The 16,605-nt window shown below is 37.6% G+C and overlaps 1 protein-coding gene across 3 annotated transcripts in view; it reads right to left on the bottom strand.

Moving 5' to 3' along the window:
* The window catches only part of UNC79 (unc-79 homolog, NALCN channel complex subunit), a gene marked incomplete at its 3' end in the record, with an annotated part of 212,806 nt that overhangs the window by 113,190 nt on the left and 83,011 nt on the right, over positions 1-16,605 (bottom strand). For all 3 annotated transcript variants that reach the window (XM_081228621.1, XM_081228622.1, XM_081228623.1), the window contains exons 13-17: positions 11,478-11,668; positions 10,776-10,899; positions 8,431-8,571; positions 6,007-6,228; positions 3,551-3,778 (exon numbers count right to left, since the gene is read on the bottom strand). In XM_081228621.1, the coding sequence (XP_081084747.1) occupies positions 3,551-3,778; positions 6,007-6,228; positions 8,431-8,571; positions 10,776-10,899; positions 11,478-11,668 (906 nt within the window). The remainder of the gene's footprint in view (positions 1-3,550; positions 3,779-6,006; positions 6,229-8,430; positions 8,572-10,775; positions 10,900-11,477; positions 11,669-16,605) is intronic.

Genomic DNA, 16,605 nt, shown 5'->3' with positions numbered 1-16,605 from the left:
GAGTTAAAGAGAGCAAGGTATGGCAACCCAGGTGTCCATCAACAGATGAACAGATAGACAAAATGCATACAACGGCATATTATTCACCCTTGAAAAGGAAGGAAATTCTGACACATGCTACAACATGAATGGACTTTGAGGACATTATGCTAAGTGAAATAAGCCAGTCAAAAAAGGACAAATTTTCTTTTTTAACATCTTTATTGGAGTATAATTGCTTTACAGTGTTGTGTTAGTTTCTGCTGTATAACAAAGTGAATCAGCTATATGCATATGTATATCCCCATATCCCCTCCCTCTTGCATCTCTCTCCCACCCTCTCTGTCCCACCCATCTAGGTGGACACACAGCACCAAGCTAATCTCCCTGTGCTATGCGGCTGCTTCCCACTAGCTATGATTTTACATTTGGTAGTGTATATATGTCCATGCCACTCTCGCACTTTGTCTCAGCTTACCCTTCTCCCTCCCCATGTCCTCAAGTCCATTCTCTATGTCTGCATCTTTATTCCTGTCCTGCCGCTAGGTTCTTCAGAGCCTTTTTTTTTTTTTTAGATTCCATATATATGTGTTAGCATATGGTATTTGTTTTTCTCTTTCTGTCTTACTTCACTCTGTATGACAGTCTCTAGGTCCAACCACCTCACTACAAATAACTCAATTTCATTTCTTTTTATAGCTGAGTAATATTCCATTGTATATATGTGCCACATCTTCTTTATCCATTCATCTGTCGATGAACACTTAGGTTGCTTTCATGTCCTGGCTATTGTAAATAGAGCTGCAATGAACATTGTGGTACATGACTCTTTTTGAATTATGGTTTTCTCAGGGTATATGCCCAGTAGTAGGATTGCTAGGTCGTATGGTAGTTCTATTTTAGTTTAAAAAGGACAAATATTGGATTATTCCACTTATATGAGGTATCTACAGGAGTCAAACTCATAGAAACAGAAAGTAAAATGGTGGTCTCCAGGGGTTAAGGGGAGGGAGAAATGGGCATTATTGTTTGATGGGTATAGAGTTTCCATTTTGCAAGACAAAAAGATTGGTTGCACAACAATGTGAATATACTTAACACTATATCTGTATGTCTATATATAGATACATAACAAGCTGAAAAATGGGTGAAAAAGATTTAAAGAGAGAGAGAGAATGTACTAGGAATAGCTACTGTTTAAAATACCCATCTCTAGTTATCCTCCTATTCCAGTTTTATTCTCTCTTTCAACTCCCACCTTCAAATATCCTCTTTTAAAATCATCCTCTTTAAAAGGGGAAAGGTTGGGGGAGGGATAAATTAGGAGTTTGGGGTTAACATATACACAGTACTATATATAAAATAGATAATCAACAAGGACCTACTGCATAGCACAGGGAACTGTGCTCAATGATCTGTAATAACCTATATGGGACAAGAATCTGAAAAAGAATGGATATAGGTATATGTATAACTCAATCACTTTGCTGTACACCTGAAACTAACATTGTAAATCAACTATACTCCAATATAAAATAAAATTAAAATTAAAACAAAAAAAATTTTAAATAAATAAAATTTTAAAATATCCTCTTTAGCTAACACTTTAACCAGTAATTACTTTAACCAGTAATTTGAAGAATTACTTGATAGCCAACTGAAAGCAAGAAGGAGGGATGGGATACACGAAGGACACCAAGAAGAAAGAAACCAGTGCTAAAATGGTGTCTGGGAGGGTTCTGAAGAATATCTTTGCCAACTTCACAGTTTTGCTGAGGCTGGCCCTGTTCCTTGGTCACCCATGAACAAGACACTAAATCAAATTATAAACTGAGTTTCATAAAATTCGTTATGGCAAAAAGTTTCCTGCTGCATACACCCAGTTTTCTTCGGCATACACCCAGTAACTCACGTATAATTTTCTGCACATGGAAACATCATCAACTCCCAAGCCAGAGAACGTGGATTTGTCCTCAACTTTTCCATCGCTAAACGCTAACTAAACACCAAGTGCTGTTGATTCTCTTTCCTAAAAATCCGTCAGGTCCACACCTTCTCTTCATCACCACCATCACTGCTTTAGTTAAGGCTCCCCTGTTTCTCTCCTGAGTGACAGCATTACCTTCTGACTAGATACCTGTCCCTGGCCTCCAAATCCTCTAATCTCTCTCCTCCACTGGCAGAATTTCTCAAATTCATCAAATTATTTCACCACCCTGATTAAAATTCTTCAGGATTCCCCCATTGTCGCCAAGACAAAATCCTTACCTCTTAGTTTGGCAGACAGAGCCCTTAATAAGTGTGACTATAAAACCGAGTCTACTTTTTACTCCTTTGCCATCCTCCTTGCTGATCTAGCAACGATGAACTACTCGTAGTTTCCTGAGTGTATCATCACCCCCTTTCCTCTGTAGCATTTAAACAGAGAGTTTTCTGGGTCTCAACAGTCCTTCTCTCCTATCACCTTCATTTCATTAACTCCACTCCTCCTTCAAATATGCGCTCAGCAGACATCCCCTCCGGGAAGACCTTACGGATCCCCATCACACCTCTAACCTAGATTCATCCTCTCTCTGTCCTCCCATAGCTATCTTGTGCATCTCTTTCTCACTATGCTCATCATGAGCATCTTAGGTTTTTCATTTACATAAACATCTTCCTGATTAGGCTCTAAGCTAGATGATGTTTTCGAACCATCTATTACTGTGACTGCTTTAGACTATATACCCAATGACGGTGTTAAAAGACCATACTACAGGAACATTATGTTGTGGCAGGTAGGACTAATGAGTTACGTGGGCTGAAAGGTATTTAAAAACTGAAGAAACACTTTACTGCATATATACTATACATCCCCAAAAATTTTTTTAAAAGAAGTCGCTTTCTACCTAGACAAACACTAGGGGAAGAAAAAGAGAAGATGGTGAACACCAGCTCAAAGGATTCAGGTTCATCTGCTTATGATGCTATGTGGGTATTTTGGTGATGTGTGTATCTTAGATGGAAAATAGACTAAACAGGGAATAACTAATATATGGAGTAGATAATTCATGGCATATATTAGCTGTTCCCTATTTAAACAATTTTCTTAAAAAGCAGAAAATGAAATGAAAGCTTTATTGGTTGTTGATCAAGTCAATGGGTTTTACACACTGAGGTGACCAAGGAATTTTCAGTGTCCATATCCAATCTACTTACTCAATATTTGATGTCTATATTTTGTAGTATTCATTGTTATCTAAACTTTGTAACATAACTTTGTGATAAAAGTTATTTCAAGAATACCAGTAATGCTTTGTATTTATGAAAACTGTATGAACGGATATACTACAACCCTAACTCAAGACTCAAGAATTCTAACTCAAGAATTCTGTGTAATGTAGCTCCATCTCATGTCTCTTTCCAGGAGCCTGAGTTAGCAGAAGGAACAGGGAAACTTTCTTTTAACGCAATCTCACATATAACCCAGCATGGAGCATAAGATAATACTGGAGGAAGACTCCATTACATTATCTACTGCAGTCTTTTATTACCATTAGGCATGGATCATCTCATGTCTTCAACTGCTTACCACCAGCCGGCTTTCTTCTTTGGGAGCCAGTCTCTCCAGGAGCTCACAAGCAAGCTGATAGCAGAGAATACTAGACTGACATAAGTTACACTCAATTGCTTTTTCTTCCTTCTGGCAGGTGTGGGAGCCCCCCCAGGGGGCTTGGAAGACATTGTTTATAATGGAAATAATGTCCTTTGATAAGCTGTGCTCTAAGCCCATCGTGATCCCATCATCTTGTAACTCCATCTGAAAGATACCAAAAAAAGGCCAAAAAAAAAAAAAAAAGAAGAAGGAGTTTGGTCCTTTTGTCCAATATTCCACTGGCACACTAACTGGGGACACTTTTCACTAACTGATGACAATATAAATTATTTAAAGATGATAAGGCTTACAGACCATGAGCATACATTACTTTCCATGGACTCTTCTAAAAAGAATATAAACACAATACAAAGTAATAGGAATTATTTTTTAAATCATGTAGGACATTTAAAAGAGAGTTCTTTTTTAAAGCCATCACTTTGTTAGATTTTACACATTTAAAAAATGCTGTTCCTCACCAAGTGTCCAGATCTTGGTTTCTAAATACCATTATCCACTAAAGGAACCAGGACTCCTTGGAGAAATGGCTGATTCCAGGGTTGGGGCTAGGAAAATATAAAATGAGCCTGGAACATTCTGTCATGTGAGACATTAAGGAAGTGTTCAAAGAATGATGGGAATATGTCAAAAGAACACAGAAGCCAGCTTGAAGGGACTCTCATTGGCCAAATGTGGGATGAAATGAGCCTCAAAATAAATAATCATAGTAACAGATTTTAACCCACTGAACAAAAGAATCCATGACTACATTCGGGTATAAGTAGATTAAACAAATAAATATATAAATGGGAGAGGCAGGGAACCTGTTCTGTCAGTAGAATGCCAGCTAATTAATTAAAAGAAATGATGGAATTAGAATATTATCATTTGGTAACCAACAGATTAAAAATTGATTCAGGCATGAATCATCCATGGATACTAAAACTAGAAGGTGAAAGTCTGATGAAAAACAGGAAATCTGTCTTAAAGTAGCTCCCTACAAGTTAGTTATTAATTACAAAGGGGAAAATAGTGGCTTTGTAGTAGAGAAATCTGGCAGAAATCACCTTAACCAAGTTATTACCACCAGTAATGGGGCATTATCATGTCATGTGCCTCCTGATATCATGCACTGAAAACAATATAACATCACGTCTGTGGTATGACTGACAAAAATGCTTAACTCAAATTGATTCATAAGGGGGGTTTCCCTGGTGGCGCAGTGGTTGAGAGTCCGCCTGCAGATGCAGGGGACACGGGTTCATGCCCCGGTCCGGGAAGATCCCACATGCCATGGAGCGGCTGGGCCCGTGAGCCATGGCTGCTGAGCCTGAGCGTCCGGAGCCTGTGCTCCGCAGCAGGAGAGGCCACAGCAGTGAGAGGCCCGCGTACCACACACACACACACACAAATTGATTCATAAGGAAACATCAGACAAACTGAAATTGAGAAATATTCTATAAAGTAACTGGACTGTACTCTTCAGAAATGTCAAGAATATGAAAAATAAACAAAGATTAAAGAACTAATAAGTCAGGACAAATCACTGTAATGAGTGGTGCTGGATTGTGTCCTCAGTCAAAAATAACTTTTTACTTTTGCTATAAATATGGTATGATTATTATATCAATTTTTTAAATGAATAATTTCTGTAAGTTTTATAATAGATAATATTATAACAATATTAATTTCCTAATTTTGATAACTGTACTTGGTTATGTAAAAGTATGTCATTTTTTAGAAAATACACTCTGAGTATTTAAGGATAAAGGGACATCCTGTTTGCAATTTACTTTCAAATGGTTCATTAAAAAATTCTACAATTCATACATACACATACAGATTAAGAGAGAGAGAGGAGAAATAAATGTGGTAAATGTTGACATCTGAAGAATTTGGGGGAAAGTACTTGGGAATTTTTTGTACTATTCTTGCAACTTTTCTATAAGTCTGAAATTATTTCAAAATAAAAAGTTAAGAAGAAATGTTCTCCTGACCAAAGCCTTTTTTAAACTTTTCTTTTAAAATTAACTTCAAAAATCAATTTATATAATATATTAAAATCAGCCCATCACTATAGAGTTGTACCTTGCTCTTCCCAAAAACAGCATTACCCAGTTTGTTCACCAAATTTGTTCAACAGAATCAATTCTAATGATGATAGGGTGTTTCTAAAATTCATATCCATTCTCATGTGTCAACATCATTGCAGTTATTCATACAAGTATTTTTCAGACTCCTTAGGAAATCCCCATAGAAGTTTGTGAAATGTCTTGAGCGATGCTGCATCATTTCAGTAAGTGCGAAGATGCCCAACACATAGAAAGAATCACTATACAATGCTTTCCCTCATTCTTCACCTCTGAACTAAAGGAAGTTCATGCTTCAGCTACCTGCTTCAGGAGAAGATCAAACATGAGGATGAAACAATTTAGATTCATTTCATCATCTTCACAATCAAAGTCAATAGTCCTTCCTCCTTGGTGTCCAAAATTCTTGAAAGGACTACGAAATGGACTACGCATAGGACTCCGAAATGGACTCTGAAAAGGACTATGAAATGGACTCAGCATATTGTGTTGAACTCGTCGACCAGGATCAGAGGCAACACTCACCTAGAAAAAAGAACATTAACATACGTAAGTGAACTCACAGAAGCACAAATGGCTGTACAAAATATTTGAGGACGCTGTGTAAGGTATTTCCAGCTGTCACACTGATTTCCTTCCTTAGCCAATGGCATTAGTACCTCCAAATCCTATGAATCTTCTCAAAACATAAAAATAGGAAATAAAATATCCAAACTTTCTAATTGAATGAAACGTAAGTACCCTGAAAATGAAGGCAGCTCTCTTTGCCATTATATTTTTCATTCCGTAAAACATTTCCAATTAAACTAAACTGTCTGCATCTACTTAAAACCATAACCTGAAAAATGATAACTTACAGAAGCATTGCAAGATCACTTTTAAAATCATTAGCACAGAATCTCAGATTGATATGACTGGTTAAAGAAAAATGGTCTCTGGGTATAATAAGTATTAAGCTGTCATGAAAAAACAATACATGTCAAGCCTGCTGTACTGTTTATTCTCTGTTTGCCAACCCAACCCTTCCCCCAAAAAGGCCCTCACTGCCCTTTTCTGCCCTGTTCTATGCCCAAGGATGCCAAGGACTGAGTCTCTCCTGGCCCTCTTGCTGGCTGGCTTCCAGGTGGGTTCAGCTAATGAGAGGCACCAGTGGAAGACCTGAAGCTGGAGGAGCGAGAGGTAGGAGCTATTTCTTCCCACCTCCTGCCTCCTTTGATGCTACATCTTTGGCAGTGTCTCCATCCTCTATAGTTCCTCTAGCCAGCCTTTCCTTATAATTTCAGCTTCCAAAAGGCCCAGGAACATTTTCCCTTGCTCCTTCAGCCCTAGGGGTATAAAGGCTTCCGAGTGAACTACTGCTGGCGCCTGGGTGCCTCACCAACCCCATCGCCCCCTTGACCTTTCCTATAACTCTATAGGCAGAGTATCTATTAAAATCTCTTCATCTGAACCATCTGGGATAAATTCTGTAGCAGGACACTGACTGACATACCTGTACATCATTCTGAAATCATCTTTTTTCTCTTTAAGACCTCTCTAATGATCAGAAATCTCCTTGAACGCCATATTTAAAGTAAAAAAAGAAGAGCACCCCCATTCAGAATACCTGGATAATGATAGCGTTATCTACGGCAAATCACTTCAGTTCACTGAACCTCAGGTTAAGGAGTTATAAAATGAGGCTCACGAGCTCTTCCCAACTGCCTCACACGATCCTGTGATGTCATTAAGTGTGAATACGTTACACAGTATAAAGTGCGAATAAGGTACTGTAATATTAAAGATTACTGAAGAAATAAATAAAATATAAATGTTTGGCAGCTGGCTCCTATGAGGTAGATGAGAAAAGAAGTAATGATTTTTTAAAAAGAAAGCACTGAATACAAACTATGATCCCATGATCATGTTATATTCTCTTTTTCTAATCCCTAGAGAGCAGGTAGAATGACGGGGGTGCTGCAGTATACAGCCAGGAAAATGTTATGGAGAGGCTTGGGCAAGGAGACAGGTGAGAACAGTCCCTGCCTTGGAGAGGTTGATGAGAGTCAGCCTCTCCAAAACTGATCATGGTCTGGGAATGTCAGAACAACAGCAGAAACTTTACCAGGTCCTCCACAGAAAAATTATCACAGATGTCCGATAGTTCTTGTACATTGTAGACCAGACTATATCTTCTCATCCTCAACGGTACAAAGGGGTCAATAAAATGGGCTCAGTTAGTTTACAGTGACAACATCGCTCACAATCACCCCTAGTTGATCATCTTTTCCCCAAACACAATAGGGAAAAACAAAAAGCAAGCAAACAAAAATATCCAAAGTCCTCATTCCCAAAGTGAAGCAGTGATCTGCCCACTAGCTGGTAAAGAATTCTGATTCACCAGAAAACACAACAACAACAACAAAAAGTTGGAATAGTACCCCAAAAGCTCAAGCTACTCTTTTTGGTTTATCAAGAATGAGAGGTAGCTAGCAGAGATGTGCAGGAGAAAAACTCAAAGGAAAATGAAAACTCAATAACTTACTGATGACAGACTATACCAAACATGTCTTAGAACAGTGTTTTCTGTTAGTTAATGTGCTTCAAAGGTTAACAGAGTGAGTGGGATAGGATGAAGAAAGCATTTTCAGAGCAGTTTATGAGGATGTGACTTTAAGGCCCACTATAATTGACAAGAGTTTTCAAAATCTTAACAAGTAAGACAAAAACAACTGTGGCAATAATTACCCTTCGAGCTGCAAGGTTCCCTGCCAGTTCATTGACTCTTGATTTTCTTTGATTTGCCAGTTCTTTGACAGAATTAACTCCATCAGAAAACATACTGATTAACAGTTGAAGTGGAACCATGATGTCTAACTCTGATAATACCTGGGAAAAAAGGCATATGTCCCCCCAAATATAAACATTAAAACTCAAAAAAACTACGTTCAACATTTTTACCTAAGGTGACCTATTGAACATAAGGACATTTAGCCTCACACACATTCTATCTGCGGTCATCCTCAATTATTCATACTAAAAAATTCAAAGCTGTCATGGAACATTCCCACTCCTCCACTCCCCACACCCGAGAAATCGCCATGTTCTTTCTATTAAAACTTCTAAGTATCTCCTGATGCTGTCCCCTCCTTTCCATACCACTGCTGTTGCCTTAGTTCATCACTTTTCTCCTGAACTAGTATAATCTGTGAGCAATCTTCCTCCTATCCTTCCCCACTCTGACCTGAATGCCCCATCCGACCTTGCTCTCTGGTGCAAGCTCAGGTACCCTTCTGTCAAAATCATGTTACTTTATCTGTAATGAATTTTCTAGAAATAGATGCCTCCTTCCTTCAGACAGAATTAATCCATCTGTCTTCTCTGCTTTCTTAACACTTTGTACATACCTTTATTAGAGCAATTATCACTTTTTATTATATTCGATTATTTGATACTATCTCCCCACTGTGAGCTCCTTGAAAAAAGGAAGTATGAGGAAAGGATCATTTCTCATCCCATTTTTATCCTACTGCCCATTACTGTGCCTGGTACATAGGAGCTCTATAAATGTTTCTATAATTAATTAATAAATGAGTCAATCCAATCACTATATTGTTCACTCTATTCCCCAAATGGTTAGACCAGAGGTTTGAAACCTCCTTCAACTACAGCACTCTGTCTTCAAAGCAAAATTGTGTCAAAGCCCAGTCTGTAAAACATATAAGCTGTAATTGCTCTAGCTATGGAGAACCTCTACGTTCTGGAGGTTTACAGTCCTGTCTGTTCACCTCCAGATGGCACAGCTAAAGGGTGTATAACTGAATAACTGAGGCAATATCTAGCCATCTGTAGAAGGATGGGTTTTCCTAAAATGGAAATTATCTTATGGAAGTCTACTTGGGGATGAAAAGTTAAAATTCTGAGTCCCAAAAGTGACTTTTTTTTTAAATCCCTTTACTACTTGTCAGTTATGAAAAATATTATTCTTTAGTTTACAACCCAGAAAGGCATCTCCAGAACTTGAAAAGCCTTTGGGATCACATCCTTCCATGATACAGAAATGTATCTGCATCCATACCTAATCTAAATATTGATTCCGTCCTTCTTTTCTGAAATTGTCCAAATTTTATAACAGGAATTCAACTCAATTTAATAAATTTTTAAGAATGTACACTAGGGGCTTCCCTGGTGGCGCAGTGGTTGAGAATCCGCCTGCCGATGCAGGGGACACAGGTTCGTGCCCCGGTCCGTGAGGATCCCACATGCCGCGGAGCGGCTGGGCCCGTGAGCCATGGCTGCTGAGCCTGCGCGTCCGGAGCCTGTGCTCCGCAGCGGGAGAGGCCACAACAGCGAGAGGCCCGCGTACCGCAAAAAAAAAAAGGAATGTACACTAAATAACAAAGCATGTGCCAGATGCTGAGAGGAAAGGATGAGGGAGTTATAAATTCAAAAATGAAAAGGACCTGGACCCTGCACTCCAGGCATTTGTAATCAGGAAAAGAGACAAAAGTTAACTATAATATTGAACAGAAATAGAGTTTACACAGAGAACCTATATGAATACTGGGGGAAGGAATAATGAATTCTAATGGGAAGATAGGGGTGTGACATAGGAGAAAACTTCATAGAATATTTCGGAGCTGAGTTTTAAAGAATAAGCTAGAGTTCACATATGGAGACAGGAAATGAAGTCATTCCAGGCTGAGGGAGTAGCATGAACTACTCCCTAAATCAGTAACTTTCAACCTATCCAAGTAAAGGACCTATTTAATATCAAAAAATTTATCAGAATCCCACAAGACAGCTATTACACTTTTAGTATCTATTGATAGAAAAGATATAAGAACCAAAAGCGACTATGAATTCAGTAATAGTATTGCACAAATTTGTATTTCATTAACCACAACTATAGCTAATATATTTGAAATATAGCTATTTGTCTATGCATATGAGTTACCAGTCTACAGATAGTCCTGAGCAAACATACGTGTTTAAGGATTCTTTGCAATAACTCTCTGCCCCTCTACCCAAGGAGCTAAAGTTCATAGGCTAAAAACTACTGCCCAAAATGATCAAAAGTATCATTTACTTACATGAAGCCACAGTAAAGCTTGTTCCTGCACAGAGGAAGGGTATCCTGTGAACCGACAACTAATAAAGCCAAACATCTCTTCCATTGAAAAAGGTAGAGGACAAAGCTCAATGTCAAACATTTTGCTGAAAAGCAGAGCAACAAAAGTAGATGACCAGTGGGCATATAGTAGGGTCTACTATTCCATTTCCATCTATATCTTATTTGGGGAGCCAAACAGTTTAGTCTGTGTTCTGAACTATTAGCATGTTTCATTTTACTGAAAAAGCTTATGTCGTTGGAATAGATATAAATAATTCATACAGTTGTTAATAACATTGGGGTTCATCCTCATATCAGGTTTAACAGAAGGAATTGCATTTCTAGGGAATTGCACTTCTAGGGAATTGCTCCTCAGCATCTAAAAACATTGTCCCTTTGTACTTTTCCCACTTTATCCAAATCATAATTACATTTGAAAATAAACAATATGGTGTATCTTTTTATTATCCCATAAGAACGAAATCCTTTCTGAACAATTGCAAATCATCTTAGCACAATTTATAGCAACTATTTCATTTTGAACCTTCAAATTTTTCTATAGGATCATTTAAAAGTAAATGAGATTATATAAAATGCTTAGCACAGTGCCTGGCACACAGTACATGCTCAGTAAATGTTAAATATCATAATTAATGGTGACTCCATTAAACTACTTACCCACCTTAATACTTCCCTGAATTCTTTTAACTGATTATCTGGGACTTCTGTTCTGATGGCTTCCAGCCATTCTGGCATGATACACTCCCACACGGACTGACTGATCACATTGTAGGGAATCAGGCAGAGGATTCGGTTGAGACCTTCCTTCAACTGAGTCACTGTGCTACAGGACTTATCCCAGTATCCACCAACCTGATGGCATTTCCACAGCCACAGGGGAAAAGAACAAAGTGCACTTGTTACATTTATACTCAAGGAAATACTAAATGAAATGGGTACAAAGACCACTATCCATTACATCTGAAACCTGTGCCAAGTAGATTGAGTAAGATTTGGAAAAGACTACAAACCACCAGGATCCCTTAGTTACCAAAAAGAAACCATAGTTACAAATAGGTCCAAATGTTGATCACATACTGAATTTGAACTATTCTACTGCAGACTTCTCAAATCACACATGAATTAAAACTCCAAAGATTTATTCCTAGTAGGGTGAACAGGCTATTGGAGCATTTTTTCTAAGGTTTGACAAACCCATTGCAAATATGTGCAGTTATACCTGTGTTTCAAAGGAACACAGATTTCTACTACTGTACACTTTGTATTGAAGACTTTTCATTATGGAAAACAAAGTGACAGAGAGTACTTTTTTCCCCTATGCTGCATATTCTGCCACAATTTTTTCCCTAAGAATGTTCTAAGGCTGGTTGAATCCATGACTTTTTTAAAAGCTATATTTTTTACTAAATAAGATAGTATATTAATTTCCTAATGCAGAAAAACTTAAAATTACAAATTGAGGTTCTGTTTGTAATTCTGATTTTAAATAAAGATCCTATATTACTATTATATGTATCAAACTAACAAAGGGTTGACTGGTCCTAGATCTTTACCATATAACACAAGATTTGTGGGAAAATACGTTGTTTTTTTCCTTCCAGTTTTACTGAGTTATAATTGCCATGTGGCATTGTATAAGTTTAAAGTGTACTGTACAGCATGATGATTTGACTTACATACATCATGAAACGATTACCACAATAAGTTTAGTGAACATCCGTCACTATAGATACGAAATTAAAGAAATAGAAAGATATTCTTCCCTTGTGATGAGAACTCTTAGGATTTATTCTCTTAACAACTTTCACATGTAACATACAGCAGTGCTCATTATATTTATCATGTTTTTACATTATATCCCTGGTACTTACTTATCTTATAACTGGAATTTTGTACCTTTTAGCTGCCTTCATCTAATTCCCCTTTCCCCCACTCCCCACCTCTGGTAACCACAAATCTGATCTCTTTTTCTATGAGTTTGTTTGTTCGTTTTTGAAGTATGATTGACCTAGAGCACCATATCAGTCCCTGTTACACGACATAGTGATTTGATATTTCTATATATTTCAAAATGATCACCCTAATAAGTCTAGTTATCATCTGTCACCATATAAAGATATTACATAGTTATTGACTATATTCCCCACACTGTACATTTCATACCTGTGACACATTCATTTTGCATCTGGAAGTTTATACCTCATAATCTCCCTCACCTATTTCTCTCTTCCCCCTAACCCTCCTCCCCTCCGGGAACCACCTGTTTCTTCTTTGTATCTACAACTCTATTTCTGTTTTGTTATGTTTATTCATTTGTTTTGTTTTTTTAGATTCCACATATACGTGAAATCACACAATACTTGTCTTTCTCTATCTGACTTATTTCACTTAGCATAATGCCCTGTAGGTTCATCCATGTTGTCACAAAAGGCAAGATTTCATTCTTTTTTATGGTTGAGTAATATTCCATTGTATATGTACCACTTCTTCTTTATCCATTCATCTATTGATGGACACTTAGGTTGCTTCCACATCTTGTCTATTATAAATAATGCTGCAATGAACATAGGGATGCATGTATCTTTTCTAATTAGTGTTTTTGTTTTCTTTGGACAAATACCCAAGTGGAGTTGCTGGATCATACGGTAGTTCTATTTTTAATTTTTTTGAGGAACCTCCATACTGTTCTCCATAGTGGCTGCATCAATTTACATTCCCACCAACAGTGCAAGAGGGTTCCCTTTTCTCCACATCCTCACCAACACTTGCTATTTGTTGTCTTTTTGATAATAGCCATTCTGACAGGTGTGAGGTGATATCTCATTGTGGTTTTGATTTGCGTTTCCTGATCATTAGTGATGTTGAGCATCTTTTCATGTACCTATTGGCCATTTGTATGTCTTCTTTGGAAAAATGTCTATTCAGGTCCTCTGGTCAATTTTAATTGGATTTTTTTATAAGAGTTGTATGAGTACTTTGTACATTTTGGATATTAACCCCTTATCAGATATATCATTTACAAATAGCTCCTCCCATTCAGTACGTGGTCTTTTCCTTTTGTGAACGTTTCCTTTGCTGTGCAAAAGCTTTTTAGTTTGATGTGGTCCCATCTGCTTATTTTTGCTTTTGTTTCTCTTGCTTGAGGGGACATGTCTAAAAAAATATTGCTAAGACTGATGTCAAAGAGCATACTGCCTATGTTTTCCTCTAGATATCTTATGGTTTCAGGTCTTACGTTTAAGTCTTTAATCCATTTTAAATTTATTTTTGTATACTGTGCGAGAAAGTAGTCCAGTTTGATTCTTTTGCATGTCTAGTTTTCCCAACACCATTTATTGAAGAGGCTGTCTTGTCCCCATTGTACATTCTTGCCTCCTTGGTCATAGATTAATTGCCCCAAAACTATCTTATTTTAAATGAATCCAATTTTAAATATTTAATTGTTATATCTAGAATTCCACATTATTCAAGACAAACTCCATTTAAAGTTCAAATATGTAGTTGGTATCATATTGGCCAACACGCTAGATGATTGACTAGACATTTTCAGGAAGTGACTATATTTCTGGGGTTGTTGTAGTTACATAGACTCAGAAGAGCTACCACTGATAATGTTGCGATTGTGGAATGTATCATTACTGAGGTCCCTTAGGTTATTTAATTTATGGTTAAGCCATATAAAGGCCTATTGGTTTTGGGTCACATTTTGGAACAGGTATCCCTATGGAGATACTAAATTGTCAGTGACCAGACAATGGATCCTTTGATTTGGAAAAGTTTTTATGTTTAAAAGGATTTTAGAGAGTTCTCACCCTAAATAAATGTCCTCTTACCAATGGGGAAGGATCAGATTGACAGAAGCACACCAAAAAAGGATCACAGCTGGCCTAAAAGACTCCCTTAACAAAACTGAAGAACAGAAATCCGATTTAGAAAGAAAATTAAAATCCACACCCACCATAAACCTCCCCCCTCCACCACCTCCCTCCTACGAATGACCCAGTTGGAGGTTGACATTCAGAGCCTGGTAGGAGCCATTATAAAGGGCTTCCCTCAGAAGTTTAATTGGGCTAAAATGGAATGATCTACTTGGAGAAAAGGAATACATCCTAAAACCTTTGTCACACAATTTATAAAAAATATTGCAAAGGCACACAGCTCTAAATCTACAAATCTCAGATCATAGGAGTCTTTTGTTTTCTACTTTAGTTGAAAATCTCATTTCTGATATAAAGAGGTTACTTCAAAGTAATGTGGTTGCATGGGCAGGCCAGCTCCTTAATGTTATTATTGAGGCTGTCATCTAATTCTTTGAAGAATTAAAAATAAGTGGCCTTGCCTTACTAACTGAGTATTTACAAAAACAAAACTGTGGCTCTAGAAGAATCCCAAAGCTCACCTATCTTTCTTACCAGTCCCAAAGCCTCCCCTATTCATCTCAAACTGCTTGCAGATACTGTAAAAAGTCAGGACATTGGAAAAGGGACTGCCCTGCCCTTCAGAAGAAGAAACACTTAAATAGCAATTGTCTTAGGCCTCAGCCTCCTCAGACAGGCTCCTCTGAGTCCTCTTCTCAACTAAGACCTCACCTTGGACCTGTTAAAAACTCAGACTCTCAACACAAATAATTTCATCCACCTCCCATGAACTTCCTCCCTCAAAATGCTTGCTTGTAAAAGCTCAATGCTGCCAAGAGAATTTATTGTTTGTCCCAGTCAAAACCTGTTAAGAGACAAATATGCCCTTGAAAACCCTCTTAGATTGTTATCTTACAAGCTTGCTTCCTTTCTCTTCCTCTTTGAGATTTAAATCTTCTACCACCCAGCACTATCTTCTCAAGGACCTGAGAATCATCTCTTTAAAATGCAAATGTTCAAGGAAATTAAATGTGGCTCTCTAAGGGGTGCCTTGCTTTTATTTGTACTATTGCCTCCTCTCATAAAATAGGATACATTTATTTCTCCTCCTGATAAGCATCAATTAACACTCCCCTTAACAAACCTCCAATGCCTTTTTCCTTAGCACACTCCAGCCTTTAAAAAGTAACTTCTTAGTCAACTGAAACAACTGGCTTAGGCTGAATCACAGCCTCCATAAGATTATAATATCAGGGCAAATAAAAAGCTCTTAAGGGTCTCCCCCTACAAATATAGCTTAAAAACTTTAACCCCTATATTGAACAGATTAACTAACAACTTGGTCCATCTGCTAGAAACACGATTTGAATAAAAGTGAGGTAAAGATGAAGACCAGCTCTTATATAAACTACTGAGTTTTGTATTAGGTCTGTATTTTCTATAAGGTCTGTATTTGTGTCTGCCAGTATGTTTATATATGTATGGTATGTATATGTGGTATTTCTTTCCGCTGGATGGTTTTGCCAAAATAATTTATAAAACACCTTAAAAGATCTCTATTCTAAATGGGCTTAAAAAAAAAATAAGAGATTTTAAAAATTAAATATTCCTCCAGTCCCTCCAACCGGGAAACTTGCACAAGCCTGTTAGATAGCCTCATCCACCAGAGGGCAGACAGCAGAAGCAAGAAGAACTACAATCCTGCAGCCTGTGGAACAAAAACCACATTCACAGAAAGATAGATGGATGAAAAGGCAGAGGGCTATGTACCAGATGAAGGAACAAGATAAAACCCCAGAAAAACAACTAAATGAAGTGGAGATAGGAAACCGTCCAGAAAAAGAATTCAGAATAATGATAGTGAAGGTGATCCAGGACCTCGGAAAAACAATGGAGGCAAAGATCGAGAAGATGCAAGAAATGTTTAACAAA

The sequence above is a fragment of the Mesoplodon bidens genome (assembly GCF_964165515.1).
Source record: "Mesoplodon bidens genome assembly, chromosome: 3".
Taxonomy (NCBI): Eukaryota; Metazoa; Chordata; class Mammalia; order Artiodactyla; family Ziphiidae; genus Mesoplodon; species Mesoplodon bidens.
The sequence above is the reverse complement of the archived record's forward strand: the minus strand, read 5'-3'. Positions and strand labels throughout refer to the sequence as shown.